The 13227-nt window shown below is 41.3% G+C and overlaps 1 protein-coding gene across 1 annotated transcript in view; it reads right to left on the bottom strand.

The window, feature by feature from the left end:
- LOC126094836 (nucleolar protein 6) overlaps positions 1 to 13227 on the bottom strand; it is a 140467-nt gene that overhangs the window by 92243 nt on the left and 34997 nt on the right. Inside the window, exon 5 of the mRNA XM_049909433.1 lies at positions 3319 to 3501. Within this exon, the coding sequence (XP_049765390.1) occupies positions 3319 to 3501 (183 nt within the window). The remainder of the gene's footprint in view (positions 1 to 3318; positions 3502 to 13227) is intronic.

Raw genomic sequence — 13227 nt, 5'->3', positions numbered from 1 at the left:
ACTTTCCTGGATGATGATGAAATGATGAGGACAACACAAACACCCAGTCATCTCGAGGCAGGTGAAAATCCCTGACCCCGCCGGGAATCGAACCCGGGACCCCGTGCTCGGGAAGCGAGAACGCTACCGCGAGACCACAAGCGGCGGACGCAGACAGGCATATCGAAAAGACTGTTACACATTTAGCTTTCAGCCAAAGGCCTCTCCAGAAAGAAGAAACACACATTCAGACAAGCAATGACACCTCAAGCACACATTCACATGAGCAAGGACACATTCACACGAGCAAGGACACCTCAAGCACACATCACTGCCACATCTGGCAGGTCAGGCCGAAATGTAGCTGTCATTATATTCTTCCCAGGTGTGCAGCCGGATCATAACGTCATCTTGACACAATATTTCAGCAGTCCAACTGGCTGCCATCTTCAGGTGAGAGTGCTGGTACACGATCTCGCCGGAACTGCGGCGAGATCATGTACCAGCACTCTCACCTGAAGATGGCGGCCAGTTGGACCGCTGAAATATTGTGTCAAGATGACGTTACAACCTGGCTGCACACCTGAGAAGAATATTATCAATTATTACGCCGGGAAAGCCTTTGGAGTCACATGCAGTTTTCACGTTGAGCTGTAATCTGGAGTGCAGCAGGAAAGGGGGGGGGGGGGGGGGGAGTATCAGGGTACAGGTGGAGGCAGAAGAGAGTGCTGTCTGGCAGAGCATGTAGCAACTATACAGAGGCACAACAAGACTGCCAGATACAGTATTGGAGGGTTGTTGGATAAAAAGGTGTGGGGGGTGGGGGTTAATTATCCCGGCCTCAACCTTAGGTAACCTACTGTGTCACACCCTCCACCCAACAGGCTCCATCCCCTCTGTCCTATCACTCCTTCCTATTCACATCCCCTAACCCTCATTGTATGCCACACTCTGCCAATGCACCTACTTATTTTTCCCCTTATCTGCTCCTCCCCCCACCTCCCTGCTCCACAGCCTCCCAACACTGTGCCTGACAGTCTTCTCAAGTTTCTGCATGCTCCATCAGACAGTGCTCTACTCCCCCCACCCCTCCCCCTCTGCCCCACTCCAGACTGCACTCCAATACGAGCTGCCAGAGAGGGTAATCATTGTCATGCCTGTCTGCAACTCAACATGTCATCTTTATGGTGAGCAGCAAACTCTCCTTTTCCTCATACCATTAACCTCATTATATGAGTGACAAATCTGTTAACACTGGATAATTATTTGTGTGCCATCAGTGCAACATTAGTACATTTCTTGAAAAAATAAGTACAATGAACCAACAACAACTGCAAAATGATCTTTAGTTACTAATGATTACCAAAAAGGATATATTATGGCAGACTCACATTTGATGGAAAATCAGTGGGACAGAATGTCAACATCAGATATTTATGCATTACATTTATCCCAATTTCAACATTCACTGTCAATTTAACAAAGCACTAACTTCATGTATTTTTTATGAAACTGGTATGACACAGGCATCTATAGGTGGTACGTTACACTCCTGCCATGTCCAGACTTTTTTAGAAACGAGTTGTGGAACAAACAAGTGTCCTACAATCTTTTATCAATAAAAATGCATCCGTTTGAATTATATTATTTCTGAAATGCAAATATTTAGTAGGCACAGAAAAAATAGTCTTGGTTATTTTTTCTGTATCTAAAGATCTATTACAGTCGTAGTACCAGTGCTACTGTGGTAGTTTTGGAGAGGAGTGATTTTAATTGCAAATATTTTGTTATTTGTTTCTGCATGATATGAATCAGCAAAACTGATGTTCAAAAAGGAAATGCATCCCTGCATTATATAGTTGAAAAACTACTTCCCATGACATCATGAAATGTTGAATTAGTTTCAAATGTCTGACAGCCAATAAAAACTAAAACTAAAAAGTAAGATATCGTCATCATCTGAATAACCACCACCTGCAGTAACCAGTAGAAACGTACTTCCTCAATTATTCATGTTTAATACAGACTTTTCCCCTCAGTGCATCATAATACAGGGTTATTACAAATGATTGAAGCAATTTCACAGCTCTACAATAACTTTATTATTTGACATATTTTCACAATGCTTTGCACACACATACAAAAACTCAAAAAGTTTTTTTAGGCATTCACAAATGTTTGATATGTGCCCCTTTAGTGATTCGGCAGACATCAAGCCGATAATCAAGTTCCTCCCACACTCGGCGCAGCATGTCCCCATCAATGACTTCGAAAGCATCGTTGATGCGAGCTCGCAGTTCTGGCACGTTTCTTGGTAGAGGAGGTTTAAACACTGAATCTTTCACATAACCCATCAGAAAGAAATCGCATGGGGTTAAGTTCGGAGAGCGTGGAGGCCATGACATGAATTGCTGATCATGATCTCCACAACGACCGATCCATCGGTTTTCCAATCTCCTCTTTAAGAAATGCCGAACATCATGATGGAAGTGCGGTGGAGCACCATCCTGTTGAAAGATGAAGTCGGCGCTGTCGGTCTCCAGTTGTGGCATGAGTCACGCGTGAAACTTGCCCGCACGCGTTCAACCGTTTCTTCGCTCACTGCAGGCCGACCCGTGGATTTCCCCTTACAGAGGCATCCAGAAGCTTTAAACTGCACATACCATCGCCGAATGGAGTTAGCAGTTGGTGGATCTTTGTTGAACTTCGTCCTGAAGTGTCGTTGCACTGTTATGACTGACTTATGTGAGTGCATTTCAAGCACGACATATGCTTTCTCGGCTCCTGTCGCCATTTTGTCTCACTGCGCTCTCGAACGCTCTGGTGGCAGAAACCTGAAGTGCGGCTTCCGCCGAACAAAACTTTATGAGTTTTTCTACGTATCTGTAGTGTGTCGTGACCATATGTCAATGAATGGAGCTACAGTTAATTTATGAAATCGCTTCAATCATTTGTAATAGCCCTGTATATATTATTCATATTGTCAAATAAGTACAAGACATTAAAAAAAGAACAAAGAGCTGCAAGGAAATAACACAGCAACTAGCTAAAAGTAAGACTGATGTTAACACATTCTGATTTACTGTATGCACATTAATGAAAGTTTCACATTGAGATCACTTACTCTCATAGGAGTACTACTTGATAATTTCCAATTATCAACCTAAAAATGGTAGTCACATAATTAACACAGAGATAAGATAAACAACAGTGTCAGCATAGTTTCACATGCAATTGCTGTTTATGTAATTGCTCTTTATAGCCTGGTCCCACAAAGAACAACAACATTTAACAATATTTACTTTCATTAAGTTTTAAATGATAATTTTATTGACAAACCTGTGGCATTTCAACATTGAGGTCCACAGTAACATCTGGCCCAACACAGCACTGTAGCCTCCAAGAGCCAATCAGGGAAATAGAAGCTGGTCGAAGAAATTGGAAGGTACCTTTATTGCAAACAAGGTTGGGAATAAGAGGCATCCTTACTTTCAGCTTCTTTAGCCATTTCTGATTTGTAAGCTACAAAATAAAAGCAAAAAACAAAATATATTTGAAACTGTAGAACGTATTTAACTATTAACTGTATTTGTTCTTAATGTGCTATTAACAAAATGCCTGTTTGAAAAAATAACCAACTTTTTTCTCATAATCAAGTAATTTTATTCAAGTCACAGATATTCAGAACTGGTCTGCTTCAAAGTATCCCCACCCCCCTTTCCATGTTCACAAACAGGCAGTATCGCTTCAGGACAGATTTCAGTTTTGATTTTGAAAATAACAGAGGCACATGGGGCAAACTCTGGAGAGAATTGTGGCAGGTGGTTTTTTTTTTTTTTTTTTTTTTTGGGGGGGGGGGGGGTGGGCAGAGGGGGTTGTAAAAACTGGCAAAGTTCAATGAGCAGGCTTGTTGTGATGAGGAATGAACCATGAGTTGTCTTGCCACATCTATTCTCCCTCAACCCCATTCCTCACCAAACACATGGTGATAACTGGACTGTCATAGCTGTAACCCCACACTAGTCTCCAGTTGGCGGGTTGGTTGACTTCGGGGAGGGGACCAAACAGCAAGTTCATAGATCCAATCGGATTGGGGAAGGATGAGGAAGAAAGTCGGCCATGCCCTTTCAAGGGAACCATGCCAGCATTTGCCTGAAGCGAATTTGGAAAATCGCGGAAAACCTAAATAAGGCCTGCCAGATGCGGGTTTGAACCGTCATCATCCCGAATGCAAGTCCAGTGTGCTAACCACTATGTCACCTCACTCAATTTGTCTCCACTGATAATTTTTTTACATGGATGTTATGTCACTGTCTACTTTTTCAAGGAACAGCTCACTAACATTCACTGTATCATTGTTCTGCCCTTTGATCATTATACATGGAACAAATTTTTTAGTGCATGGTAAAACTGTAGAAAAAATTGAGATATGTTAAATAGAAAAATAAAACAAACAAACAAAACTGTTAACAAACTAGTGTTCAATTAGATCAAATTAATGTTAAAAGATATTAATTTCACAGTTCCATAACAGTTCTTTGCTCAGGGAGCTTAATCAAGAGATAGCCTTCAGAGAAGCTTTTATGAAGATATTCCAGTCTCCTTGAAACAATAATCTTGGAAATTCTCCAGTAATGTGATACACTATTCATTGTGCCACAATCACATTTAGGGTTATGTGTGATGCATCATTTATGAAGGGCTGTTTTCCATCTTTACAAGGGTCATTCAAACGAAATTGAGTACCCGACATAATGGGACCACAGAATGGTTCCATTCAAAAATAATCATCATCGGCATTAAGACATTTACCCACTGGGAGATGAGGCAATCAATTCTCATCTCGTAGAACATGTTTGGTCATTGATGGATCCACAGCAACACCTGCTCTCGCACTTCCTCGTCTGACTGAAATTGACATATATACATGTATTTTTTCAGGACACGAACGGTGTGAAAAATGCATGGTGAAAGATCTGCACTACACAGAGGAAGTTGCAGAGTTTACCAGCCACATCACTGAAGCAAAGCCTTTGTCAAATTCGCAGTGTGGGGGTAAGCGTTATCACACAACAGGCTGCTTCTGCCTGACAGCATTCCCAGGCATTTTGACTATACGGCACATTGCAGATTCTACAAAGATACTTGTGTGGACAGCTATGGATTTCTTTGGAGGGCGAGATATGGGACATTTCCGTTGTTAGCTTTACCATTTGCCGTCAGGCTATCACAATGCTGTCGGACGGAATCACCCTCTTGCACGATAATGCCCACCCCCCACTGACAATTGGGTAAAGGTTACACTTCAGCAGTTTGGTTGAGAAACACTGCAACCTTCCTCCATATAGCCCTGAGCTTGCACCATGTGATTTCCACATTTTCGGCGACCTGAAGAGAAACATGCATGGAGTCAGTTTCAGTCACATGAGAAAGTGTAGGAGTTGGTACAATTGTGGATCTGTCAGTGGCCAACTGTGATCTACAAAACAGGAATTAATTTTCTCATCTCCCAGTGGGATAAATATCTTAACACATGTGGTGATTACTTTTGAATGGGACCATTTCTTCATCATATTGTGGTGGGTGTTCAGTTTACTTTTGACTGCCCGTCATACATGCACGGTTCTGAAGTGGTGGAGGCAGCTCCAGATTTTGCTTGGCAGTTGCTTGCATGTGGGTGGCATGTCAATATAATTCACTGGTCTTTTCCAGAGAGTTGAATTATATCATCACTAATCTAAATCGCAAGGAATAGGTTGATGAATATAGTTGAGATCTCGGACACACTTTCTGGACTTACGCCTGCTATGTGGAAGGTTAAAAAGAATTTCAATGATTGGACAGTCTGGGAACTGATCCACTGCAAACATTACAACTCTCCGGTACACTGCCTATTGTCAACTCAGATCTGGAGGCGCTGTATTAGACAAGACATCAGCTTGTTATGCTCAGACAAAACTTAAAACTCTCATCACATTTGTTTTAACATCTGTCTACAAATATGCCGCTGCCCTATGAAAATAAAATGTAGTCTAATAAATTATGAAGCACAGTCATTCGTACACAACAAACACTGCATATTGGAGGGTCCACTCACCAAGGCAAGAAGCCATGCATAGTAGAATTTTGGTCTACGTGATGATGAGTAAGGAGAACCTCATCCTGTATCCATGGGTGGAAGCCTGTATACCACAGCCTTGTTATGGACTTTACCAGACGCAGCTTATAGTCTGCCACTTAAAGCCGCTCTTCCTCCCGTCAACGCATGACTCTGTACCTCAACAGTAAGGTGATAGCAGGCAGGGGGATGGCACACTCAACTAACTAAAGATCACAACACTCCTCGCAGGCTGCTACATCTGCCCTTTCGTTCCCTGCAATACCCACGTGCTCGGGCAGCCAGCAGAATGACACCTCCTTCCTCACTCTTTGTAACTGGAGGACATTCTGAACGACTTTATCTGCTGGGTACAAGTTTTACAGAGAGTGAAGGACACACAGGGAATCAGAACAAACAAGGAATTTAGCACACATTACAAATCTCATCTGCTCCACTTCCCACAACATCATGTATAACTCCATGTCAAAGATCATAAACTCATGATGCAATCAGAACTTGAGGACGCAGTCACAGAAAACAACAGAGCAAACAAAGCAGCTCTCATAAATGTAGCTAAGGAGTTGCGGTGCTCACTTAAAATGTCATAAAATAATGTATTAAAAATATACACATATGTGCAACCTCTCCTGTACTGCACTAAATCTAAAATCACTCTGGGCATCTGTAGCAACCAGGGTAACAGGCAGTTCAGACCCTGGATTTGGAGCTGAACTTGCTCCACAACAAGTGATGTGAGTTCACTCATTGCATGGATCCCAAATGGCCTTGCTGCCCTTGGATGACTGATAAAGATGTCTTCCATAGCTATACGAGCAATGGTATGCTATGCTGGTGAAATGGGAGTAACAAGTAACTTATACACCTGAGGAGTTGCAGCCGGATGATAAGTGGATCCCCATCCCCAGCACAGAGACTGGATATGGAGCACTTGTGCCTAGCTGGATCCCCCATGGCCTATAGTATAGTGTCAACAATCTTCAGGTAAGGACGCCTCACTGACAGTAAACTGTGCAAGCACAGTCCAGCCACAATCGCTCTATAAAACTGGAGACTGAAGAATACATGCCATGTTCACACCCCAAGACCTGTGGCTAAGACACTTCAAGATATTCAGTGCCTTCTGGGCCCTTGCCTTCAGGTCCTTTAGGTGTGCTAACCACAACAATTTTGAGTCAAGAATAAGGCCCAGAAATCTCACCCCCACTTTTTTGCAGAAAATGTAAACCCTGTCTTTGCAGCCCACTCCTCTAAATTCTGCACCATAAGTTGCAAGCAACGAATGACTGCTGCAACAATGGAGGAGGAACACAAAACTGCAAAATCCCCACAAATTAGGATCATTGTACAGCTTTCTTCACCAAACACATGTAACTGTTTGTGGCTGTGGCAAAGAAGGTAAGACTTAAAACATTGTGCTGAGGGACACCATTCTCCTGCTCAAAATGACGCAACAGCATGATACCAACTTGAGACAAAAAAACTCAGACAGGATGGACCATATAAAGATGGGGATGCAACCACAGAAGTCCCACTGGTGGGGCTGCCCTAGAATAATGTGTCTTCAAGTAATCTGATGTGAAAGAATACACCAATACAGTGATGGTTTGTAGGAGAGTTGTGTGCTAACAGATGAGATCAAAGGTCTTTCTGTTCACAGGTAACCTGATATTGATTTACAGACACTTTTGAATCAGGGAAACAGTTCATAATACTGTGTTTGACTCAGAGCACCTTCTCCATAAACTTCCTTTATGTTTCTATAATTGTTTCCTTCGATTACTTGCAAAATTTTGCACCACATTGCTGTCCCTGAAAATCACTCATTACATGAACTGCTACAAATACTGTATCATCCTTTACTCAAACAACAGTAGCCTTGAATTAAACAAGATATTAATGATCTAAAACAATGTGTTTCCTTGGAAGGTTGTGATGGGTACAGAGCCACTTACAGTATGTCACTAAGATATTTTATTGCATGAAAAATAGAAGTTCCATAATTCTTTAAGAGACCTAATTAGTAGTCATTAAGAAAAAAAATCACATTGCTCTCTATTAGCACAAAACAAACAATGTTAATATATGCAGTTAAGAAAAATATGCTCTGGAACATATGTAACAGAGTAAAGACTCAAAAAGTAAAATAAAGAGCACTTACCAGTACTGTCTAGCTCATGAATGAAAGACCGAAAATAAATTAATGAACAGTGATGCAACTACAATAAATCATTTATTGCAACAAATAAATAACTAATAATGAAGAGAGTGAGTCCCTTAGAATGTATATCATTACTGACAATTACAGCAAGCAGTCATTCTAACAAATAATTTGTCTTTAACACCATGAACCACGTGCACAGAAATACGAATGGCCAATGACATTGAAAACATCTAGATATGAAATAAATAACAGAAATTTATATATTAAGAACTAAAAGAAAAGTTGATTTGCTGAAACTGGAATTGAGCCTATAAAAAAAGTAGAAAACACTAATTGTCCTGCTGACAGTAAATTTTTTTTTATACTTTGGGACCAACAAGCTATGGCTGTACTGACCTAGGCCATATCTGTCATACCTTGCGAGAGCAATGTCTCTCCTCTTTGGATGGCTAAAGGCTTTATATTTTAGCCTCTCCCAGCTCAAGTAGTGTTACTCGCAGTATTCTTGTTTTGAGATATTTAATGGTTAACTACAGTTCAATTCTTTTATCTTGGCGGTTCGCACATGCCCTCCCAGATGTGGGAGATTGCTGCATTGCCAGTTGCACATGCCAAGAGAAGCAGCGCCATAGTATAGTTCGCAAACTTACGTTTAGGGGAGAGCGCGCAGTTTATGAAGTAAAGTCACCACGGCCACATTAACCCTTTCGCTGCTATGGAGACGTGCTCCCTGCATTCCGTGCTGTGCGCGATTTTGTCATCACTGCACTGCTCACCTGCGCAGACACGTACATGGTGTTTCGACTGCTTTGACACACTTTATCATTCGATTTCACACAAACTATTTGGCTCAAAAATTTGATTTTTACACATCTTCTTGGCTGATACCTTCCCCCCATAAATGACAATTTTGTTTCGATGTTCAATGCAGTTATTGTGCAGCATTAGATGTAGTAAACCATTGCACGAAATTTTGAAGAGTTTGCACAGGTAAAAGTTCATAGCGTATACTTTCCGTATGGTCAATTTTAGTTGCAACATGAAATTTCAAAAAATCACATTCAAACGAATAAAATTCATGAAGTAAGATACTTCGATATTGTTTTTCAATAAAAAAAAATATTAAGTACCGAACGAGGTCTGAATTCAGAACCTTTCACTTCACAGCTAAACACTTTAACCATTACGCTAACACAGCTCATCACTCATTTGAATTCACAAAGTACTTTAAAATGTCACGCAAAATACCAAGAAACACTGTTGGTATGACTATGAATTATTCACATTTCGTTGAAGTACAATAGGAAATAAACAATTACCGCTGTTCTTTATTGCGAAAAAGCGGTTAGTGAATATAATAGAGGGAAACATTCCACGTGGGAAAAATATATCTAAAAAGAAAGATGACGAGACTTACCAACAAAAGCGCTGGCAGGTCGATAGACACACAAACATACACACAAAATTCTAGCTTTCGCAACCAACGGTTGCCTCGTCAGGAAAGAGGGAAGGAGAGGGAAAGACAAAAGGATTTGGGTTTTAAGGGAGAGGGTAAGGAGTCATTCCGCTCCCGGGATTGGAATGACTCCTTACCCTCTCCCTTAAAACCCAAATCCTTTTGTCTTTCCCTCTCCTTCCCTCTTTCCTGACGAAGCAACCGTTGGTTGCGAAAGCTAGAATTTTGTGTGTATGTTTGTGTTTGTTTGTGTGTCTATCGACCTGCCAGCGCTTTTGTTTGGTAAGTCTCATCATCTTTCTTTTTAGATATAAAGCGGTTAGTGAGAATGATACAAGCACCTTTCCTTGCTATCGCCAGAATTAGGAGGCTTATTGCTTGTTTGGTTTAATTAATTAATAGAATATGAAGCAACTGGTATAAAGAATGCTTTTTCCAAACTTTATATAAAAGAAAGTGTGCTATCAAGACATTGCTTTTGTTCAATTACTTTATTTATGACTGAACGTTTCTAAAACTGAAGACACTCGTCTGTGCTCTGCACTGCAGTCGAGCTCTGGCAACATCGTTCTCTGTTCATTGGCTGACTGTTGTTTTGTGACGTTAGATGCACAGAATGAACCTAAACTCGGCCGCCGTCGTAAATGACGCGCACTTTAGGCAGTGTTATGAAAAGGGCAGATTGCTATTCACCATATAGAAAACATGTTGAGCTGCAGAGAAATGCAACAAACGAGTTTTCGCCCAAAAGGCCTTCTCCTAAAGCAGGAAACAAACAAACAAAAACACCCCCCCCTCTACACACCCACACACCCACACACACACACACACACACACACACACACACAACCACTGTCTCTGCCCACAGAGTTGTGTTTGTGTGAATGTGTGTGTGTGGGGGAGGGGTGGGGGGCAAACTGTCCTTTTCATAACATTATCATTATTCCAACATGGATTTTCCATTGTTTAATGGTTTTCAAGGATTGTTAAACAAAACCCAACATACTTTTTATATTAAACTTCGGAAAATTTAGGAAGGAATGTAACATTGCTTTTTAACCATGTATGTTATCAGAGCAGTTAACAATTTCAATCAATTTTATCTAGTTATAGACCTAATATAAGTCCTCAAATGAAGTTACACAGCTTGTATACATGACAGTCAACAACACTGTATTTACATAATCCTTGGTACTCATTGTAGCAAATAAGACAGTCACCTGCTGTACATTGTAGCTGTCAATTAGCTTGAGGGTCACCCGCCAGAGGTGTTCTTATTTCGGCACTGGTTTTTTAATCCTGCTTCATGGAACTTGGAGCAAGAACTTCTTTCCCTTAGTGGAGACACATCCTGCCTTGTGTTAATTAATTCTGAAAGCAAAGTGCTGAAGAAAATAGTTTTCTATGCCACAAGAAAACCACGACACATCAAGATATCTTTTGCACCTTGCCAAGAAGAACTGCTTCCATGGTGTTCATTTTGTCATCTGCCTCGATGGAACAGTGACTTTACTGCAGTTTACAAGTCTCAATTACTTGCTTTCCATGAACAAGTAGCTTGTAAGTAATGACCTCACAATCTGGTGCTCTAGTTTGCAAGAGTGGAAGGTAGATTTTATTATGCAGGAATAACCACAGATTCTACAACATTTGATCTAGTGGTCAGTTAGTTCAACCACCACTATGCAGCCAAAATTGCCAATGTCACCACAGCATCTCCTGTACAAGATTCATGCTGTAAACTGAAGACAGGGTTGATTCACTGAGTGTCTAGATCACAAGAGAAGTGCATATGGCAAATGTTAATGCAAGAAGACATTGAAGACAGAATGCAGTCACAATACCTGAGGGACCTGTGTAGTAAAGTCTGCACAGGAATATACTCAGGAATAGCCATCTTCCAGCTCAGTCTAATTCACAGTAGCATCTCAGACAGAAATTCCCTAGGATGCTGTTGCAGATCTGCTCTGGCTCATAGAATTCAGGATGCAATAACGTTGCAATCGGTCGGTGCTGTAGTGACTTCGTGGGACAGTGCCTTGTTATCAGCGCTGATGCAGGTGGATTATGATTGCCTTCTGACGAAGTGGACACTCTGCAGGTGAGCGAGACCTGGCTCAACGCGATTACAATAGGGATAGACGTCATTACTGCAGAAGATCATACAGACATTTCAGAATGAACTCATCAGATCTACGTTATGCAGAGCAGTCACCTGTACGATTTTGCTTTCAGCAGAAATTTTGGGGTCAGGTGTGCAAGTGCACATCATCTAGCACCAACTCAAATGACAGTGGCAGTCAAACATAGTCATAGCCGACTGCCATACAGTCTCTCAATATCTCTATAGTAGTGATCAGAAAATTGAATAGAAATTTCTTTTGGACATAGGCTCAGAGTTATGCATTTATCCGTAGACTTTCTTGTATAATTGTCGGCCACCAACTTTGTTCTGCCTTTTTGCCACTAACAATTCATCAATAGCCACTTATGGTACAGAAAATATTGAGGTGGACTTAGGGCTCTGTCATCCTTTCATCTGTTATTTTACTGCAGTGGGTGTCATCAAGGAGTCTACGACTGGAGCCAACTTCCTGGCGTATTACCTTCTGTAACATGACGAAGCAAATGCACAGCTCACTGACAGTGTCACCAGACTTTCTGCTTCTTGATTTCAATGCAGTGCAGTGATTCATAGCACCAGGTTAGTGCAAGCGGCACAAAGCAGATATGCCAAATTGCTGGACAGTTTCCAGCCCTAGCCTGACCACCTGCCACGTCGAAGGAGGTAGGTGACAATACTGTTCATTTTATCAAAAATATCAATGGTTTGCCAGTTTCATGTCACCCCAGACATTTAGCTCCCAAATTCAAAAGTCAGAATCTAACTCAATGGTCAGGGAAAGTGTTATTTACCCTTCTTGTAGTCCTTGGTCTTCATCTCTCGTCCTGTACTCAAAATCCATAGTGTGTGGCACCCTTGTGGTCTGAACGCAAGACCACCAGACAGATACCCAGCACCTCTACTAAGTGGCTACAATTATGTTCTCAATGATGCAACTATGTTTGCATACTGGTCTCAACAAAGGCTTTTAAAGCTAATTCCTGTGGCAAATATAGACATTCCAAAGACTGCTATAATTACTCCATTCAGTTTATTCGAAAGTCTTTATCTGACATTTGGTTTGTGCAATACTGCTCAGTAATAGGAGAAGTTCACAGACTGTGCTGCAGAAACTGTCATTATGTTTTGCATACTTGGATGATATTCTTGCCTCTTCACCCACAGCCGAAAACATCAGCAACACCTGATGGAGATTTTCAAATGCCTAGAATGGGATGGTGTGATGTTGTTGAAGACTGCTAAGTGCATTTTCGTCAAGCCTCAGATTAGCTTTCCAGGCCTTATTTGCTTGCAGGATCATTCCCACTACCAGAGTAACTGGAAGCCAACATGAAGGTATAAGGACTGGAGACTAAACTAACTAGAAGCTATGCTGATTGTTTGCG

Source organism: Schistocerca cancellata, chromosome 8 (assembly GCF_023864275.1).
Source record: "Schistocerca cancellata isolate TAMUIC-IGC-003103 chromosome 8, iqSchCanc2.1, whole genome shotgun sequence".
NCBI classification, from domain to species: Eukaryota; Metazoa; Arthropoda; class Insecta; order Orthoptera; family Acrididae; genus Schistocerca; species Schistocerca cancellata.
The sequence above is the reverse complement of the archived record's forward strand: the minus strand, read 5'-3'. Positions and strand labels throughout refer to the sequence as shown.